General features: G+C 39.7%; 1 protein-coding gene across 1 annotated transcript in view; it reads left to right on the top strand.

Moving 5' to 3' along the window:
• Positions 1-2,333, top strand: part of LOC307022000 (cholecystokinin-like) — a 4,094-nt gene extending 1,761 nt beyond the window's left edge. Inside the window, exon 4 of the mRNA XM_079654570.1 lies at positions 1,917-2,333. Coding sequence (XP_079510696.1) covers positions 1,917-2,053 — 137 coding nt within the window. The 3' untranslated portion in view covers positions 2,054-2,333. The remainder of the gene's footprint in view (positions 1-1,916) is intronic.
• Positions 2,334-6,585: the final 4,252 nt, after the last annotated feature.

Here is a 6,585-nt window from a genome sequence, read left to right as displayed (position 1 = left end):
TCTCTTTTCCAAGGGAGACCTGCTCAAGTAGGTTCCACATGAAACATAAAAACATAAACAGAACAACAAAAAGGACATCTTACAGCATCATTACAGGGATTACAATTTACATAACTATCCACATGAGCAGGTACCAACAGCTTCCGATTGAGTAGCATCCAACCGAGCTTTAAAAACATTTAGTGGCACCAGATTGCTCAGTTTCCATTTCAATTGCAGACTATTCCAAGACAGTGGAGCTGCGCATCTAAAAGCTATCTTCCCTAAGACAGTCCTAGCAGTTGGCCCATTTAATAAAACTACAGCATGCGATCTCAGGCAGTAGCCACTTACAATTCGCCGTGAGATCAGGGAGCAGATGTAGGATGGAAGTTTCCCTAACATGGCTTTGTATATAAAAATATACCAGTGACTGAGCCTCCACATTTATACTCACTGTGGAGAATCGTCATTCAAAACCTGACTTCTTGTGTGTCTCCGTCTCTTTCTGAAACGATTCCTGCATCTACAGTCAGTGAAATGCATTAGCATGCGATTAGTTGAAAAGTTTTCTACGTTTTTCAGCCATTTCAAGTTTCTATGTGCCGTTGCATAATCTTCGGCTCAAAAATGCAAATCAGAAACTGTTCAATCAGACAGAGAAGTCTAGAAACATGTCAAAGGGCACATTGAATGTAATATGTAATACTCTAAGGGAATGTGTTGACTTGAGGGTGTCTTTCATCGTGTGCTCGCTGCTCACTTGCCTGCTTCGGTGTAGGAGGTGTCGTTGTCGAGCCTTCTGCAGCCAATCGTCTCAGCACACCAGGGAACTGAAACACTGTGTGTCTATGGACGTGTCGGTGCATATGTGTGTGTGCGTGTGTCAGTGTGTGTGTGTGTGTGTGTGTGTGTGTGTGTGTTGCGTAGGAGGATGTGGGTGGAGTGTAAGCAGCATCTCTGTGAGCGCTCTATCGATTACCAAACAGATAGTACTCCTGCTTCACTTGCTTGGAATAAAAAGTTGAAGATTCTGAGATGTTTTACAAGATTTGAGGTCACAGTGCAGCGAAGAAAAAGAAGAAGAAGAAATAGGAACAAGGTTCAAATGTAAAGGGAAAGGTCACACACATTGCACATTAAAGCACGCACTGATTACGCATGGACACGCAAGGAAGAGAGGGTAATGGTATGTTGTCAGCCCTAAAGTCCAGCTGTTGTTGGACATCCCCTCCTCTGTAGTAGTGTGTTAGTGAATGAGAGGAAGAAATAATGAGAAAAATACATTTAAGATTTGTAAAAGCAAACCAGCTTAACAGCAAAAAACTAATCAGAAACCCAAATCAAAACAATATACAACCCAAATGGAAATAAAACACTATGAGTGTCATTTGTGGAGTTTTAAATACACCCTATAAGACATCAACACCAAATTATTCAACATTGTGAAAGTGTGATTTGGTTATGAACTCCACTAACTGCTAAATTGTTGTTTAAGGACATGTAAAAGTAATTCAAATGTTTATATTAAAAGCATCAATCATTGAAAATCCACTTTAGTTCATTAGACTATTATTGGCTTGGTTTGTGAGAGCTTCACTTGTATCCAATCTCACAGTATACAAAAATGGCCACATTACACTAGATATGAATAAAATAATGAGGTTTTAGTTATTACAATTCTGTCTCACATAATATAAAAATCTGATTGGAGTCACTCTGTCATTGCACCACATTTGCTTGCTTCTTCTAGCTGACTCCACGCAGAAATAACCAAAAGTAGGACCACTATGAGTGAAGATATCTGATGCTCCACTTACTCGGAGGAATACTAATTTCCCTCCTGCTCTCTTTCCCCTCCTCCTCCCACTCTTTCTATCACCTCCATCCCTCCTGTTCCTCCATCCCTCCTCTTCCTCCTCACTTTCTCCTCCCAGGTTCTGTGCGTAGAAACTCCTCGGCAAACAGTAGAAGCAACGGCCTGAGTGCCAACCACCGGATAGCAGACAGGGACTACATGGGGTGGATGGATTTCGGCCGCCGCAGTGCAGAGGAGTATGAATACTCCTCGTAAAGTCACGGCTCAAACCCCTGCGTACGAGCTCACTGGAAAAAGAAGAAGAAGAAAAAACAACCCACGCAAGCTGGCTCCTCACCGTCTCACAACAAGAGTCTATTTATGATGTATTTGTTGTACATTTGTTTGTAAAACTGTAATAATGCAATATATACATATGCCAAATTTTGCAGAAAAGCTCTCACTGTCCGAGGTTTTTTTGTTTCTGGTTTTCTCTGATTTCTTTATCATTTTGGGTGGAAAGGATTGGGATGGTGTGAAGGTCTGACGGGACTAACTGGACTAATTAAAGAATGGAAATGTCTCTCTCTGTATATGAATTCCTTCAATGCATGCTGCTTGAATTAGCGCCATTAACATTCCTTGGTTGCATTGGGTGTCAAAGACAGGATTATCTGTGGCACCTCATTACCGCTGCACACAGATCTAAATCCATTTCTTCTTTTTCTAATATATATAAAGCCCTAATACATCACAAGGGAGATTCGAGCAGACAGCCCGCACATGCATTAATATTTATAACACATGGATAAGAAACACACACTCAAAATTCATTTTGAAGATAGCTTATCTATCTATCCACCAAAGCCTTCTGAATAAAAGAGGATATTAAATTATCCATAACAGTTAATTTTATCCTTGATTTGGTTTTAAATTTGCTAAAAAATAATGGAATACAATTCTAAACTCATAAAGACTTTTCTGGATGACTGGAATGAAATGAAAGGCTGTTGTACGTGCAAACAACCGATGGACACTGCTTGAAATAAACACCCCTGTGTGCAGTCATCTCAGAAAATGAGAGATCTTTTTTGATGTGTTGCAACTTCATAAAGACACATATCGACGGTCTAATAAAACCAATTTCTATGCTAGTGAATCTATCAGCACGAGGGAAGTTCCATCGTCCTGGAAGGTGGCCACGGTGACACCGAACTTTAAATCTGGGGATAAGGCAATGATGTCCAATTATAGACCAATCAGCATCCTCCCCTGTGTCTCTAAGGTAGCTGAGAAATGCGTGCCAAAACTAATCACTAAACATTTAGATAAAGGTTTCGCTCCACTCCACCCAATGCAGTTTGGTTCTCGTGCTCACCACTCCACTGAGACAGCTAACTGTGTCTTTGTGGAAAAGGTTAAATGTTGGACATGAGCCCATATGTAGGTGCTGTGTTCCTTGATCTCAGGACACTGTTGACCACCAAGTGATTCTTACAAAGCTGAATTTTTCGGCAGTTTTGATACATTGGTTTAAGTCTTACTTATCGAACCCTGTTGGGGTTCCACAAAGTTCCATTCTTGGACCGTTACTGTTTTCTCTGTACATTAATGACTAGCCTAATGTATGTCCTGAGTTGAATGTGCAAATGTATGCCGATGATCCGGTCATCTTTATAGACGGGAAAAAGACTGAAATAATCACATCATGTCTCTCAAATGCATTGGAAAACGTTCAACACTGGCTGAACAGCATTTGCTTACAGTTAAATGTATAAAAAAAAACAGTATGCATGATGTTCAGTAAACGACCAGTCAAAATCGAAGGATCCAACTGTTACGAACTCAGACACTTAGGATGTAGGACCCAATTGCAAGACCCGGGAGACAGAGGTAAAGTATTTGTTGTAAAATCCTTGAGCCTCTCGGGCAACAAGCTCCAGAGCCAGGGCTTGCGAGCAACCTCCTGACGTGCCTTCTTCAACGCAGCCTCTCTACCCCGCCTAGATGAGGCGTCATTCCACATATAAAAAAGGGACTCCAGAGAGTACTCAAGACGTTCCACCTGTAGCATCAAAAGGTCTGCTGGGTCCATAATGGTCAGTTCGTTCTGTTAAGAACTCAGACACTTAGGATGTAGGACTCAATTGCAAGACCCGGGAGACAGAGGTAAAGTATTTGTTGGATACTTTATTTTCCAAAACAGCATTGAACAACAAAAAAGGTAACTATCAAATCTCTAGCCGAGATGACAAAAATAGAGAACAAAAATGAAATCGCTCACGTAGTGAGGAATCACACTTTTCAAAAGCACCAGGAGCATAGACCTGACCATAGCAAGAGACAATAGCACACAGACCTGAACATGACAAGAGACGAAAACGAACTGACACTGAACACTGGGAGACAGGGGAATTTAAACACAGGGTAACAAGACACAGGTGGGAATAATCAGGGGCGGGACTGACGCTGATTAGCACAGGAGACACAGAAGGGGTGACAGGGGAAAATGATCAGGAAATTAGACACACCAGGGAAAACTAACGACAGACAGGGAAACACAGGGAAAAAAGACCAGACAATATACAGGGAGGAAAACATGACAAGGAGAACAGAAAAACACCCACTACCAGACACACAAACTTAAAACCGTGACACCAACGTGTTTTTAAACGGAGTAGAAATAGAACTAGTCTCCCAGTTCAAGTATCTTGGAGTAATACAGTATTGGACTCAAACTTGACTTTTAAGAAACATATTTAGAAAGTATCCAATACCATTAATTTCAACTTGCAACATTTTTAACTGCCAATGCTGCAAAGTCATACCTCCACTGTATGATTCTATCCCACATTGAATACTGTTAGAACCCATAGAACAGCTAAGAGAGCTATCAAGGTGTTTGACAGAAAGCCAAATTCATACCACCACTGTACCATCCTGGAAAAACACAATTTCTTGAGTTTTGACAATTTTAAGTCTTTTAAAAGTATTTTTTTTAAATGTTTCCATGGACTGCCCCCCCTCCCCTTAAGGGAATTCATCCACAAAGAACGCACTGGACGCTGCACTAGGTCAGAAACCAGAGGAGAATGTGAAGTCCACCGCAGACGGACCACTTTTGGACAAAATGTCCTCTCCATTAAAGGCAGCTCATTCTGGAATAGCCTCCCAACTCAGATACAGGATTGTCCCACTCTCAATAGCTTTAAAGGTCAACTCAAAGAATGGTTGAGAAACACACATCCGTGCAATCACCGCTAAATGCACTTTAACACAGGGGTATCTCCTCTCGCACTTTATGTAGTTCTTTTATCTTCTCCTGCACTTGATATGTCGTAGCTGCTATAGTGTACTGCCATGTGGTAAATACTTGTGTGTGCTGCTCTTGTTCTTTCTGCATATCATGTATTTATTTTTGCTATGTATATAAATGTCATGTTCTTAAATGTTGTATGGGACTACGGATGGAAATTAGCTCAAAGCTGAAATCCGGCATATTTACATTTGAAGCATTATTTGTTTCAAGTGTTCATCAATGTGCATTGTCCCTATTCAAATAAACGATTAAATGAAATGAAAATGTGTTTACACAAAACAACATTTTCGGACCTGTAAAGCCATTACGATTAGTTTTATCGTGGCAAACGTCTGCCACTTCCTTCTTTAAAATCACGATAACAGTAGACATACAAATATGTTAATTATAGAACAGGACAGACTTCATGTTCTCTGCAATTAGGTGAAAAAACCACATGTGTCTTGTTTTTTTGTTTTTTTACAATTGACCTGGAAGATGTCTGATATCAGTAAAGATCCATTGCTTTGCATTCTTATTTGAAACCACTTCTGAACTACGTCTATCCAGAAAGTAGTACATGTGGCCGAAATAGTAGTTTATTCACAAATGACGCTTCCTTAAAAAATTCTCCAGTATTTATTGGTTTTCTTAATGATGTAAAAAAAGAAATCTAAAAAAAAACAAAAAAAAAACATTTTGGAATTTCTAAGCCCCTTAAATCAATTTTTGTTTTGTTTTACTTGATTTATTCTTCTTTCTTTTCACTATTTTCTGTTCATAATGCCCTCAGTTTGATTTCAGTATATGAACATTGATGTGAAGTGTCTTTTTATGATGTCTTTGGAAATGTGGATTTTGAAAAACAAAAAAAACTTTCATATAAAAAAGTCTCATCGGACTTATCATAACTTATTATCTGCCAGGTTGTGTTCTTTTTATATTAAGTGTTACATGTAATGAAAGAAAACATTTTCAATACAAAAAAAAAAACACAATTATCTCACCACTTCAAAAAGTGTCAAAAGGGAGGTCAGTTGCAAAACAATGAAAGCAGAATGGTGTATTTTGGGTAATGATGGTGGTATGACAAATGTAAAGAGAGAGATGTCTGATGCTGAGAAAAGGGTCAACTAGCAGCAGCACAAAGGAGATGAAAGTCAGTGAACGCATCACTCGGGAAGCAAGCCGGGGAATGTTGGAGAACATCTTCAAAAGGTCGACGCCATCATTATGAGCTTGAACGTCTGCGCTAAATATTGAAGCGGTTTGAAGCGTTTGGAGAAACTGATATCGATTGAATTATTAACGAAGCTCAAAATGAATCCAGATAATGCTAACAGCTTGTTTTGGAGTTTTGAAGACTTAGAAGAACACTAGAAACGTTTCAGGCAGAGGCAGCGGAAGAGGGTTTCGATGACGTCGGTATTGACTTGACATTTTATTTATTTTGGTTACAACTTTCTGACAAAAGCCGCAGCACTGAGGCTCTGTTTGGACCTGTAGAAGG

This window comes from Notothenia rossii, assembly GCF_949606895.1.
Source record: "Notothenia rossii genome assembly, chromosome: 10".
NCBI lineage: Eukaryota > Metazoa > Chordata > Actinopteri > Perciformes > Nototheniidae > Notothenia > Notothenia rossii.
This window is presented reverse-complemented; position numbering and strand designations above follow the sequence as displayed.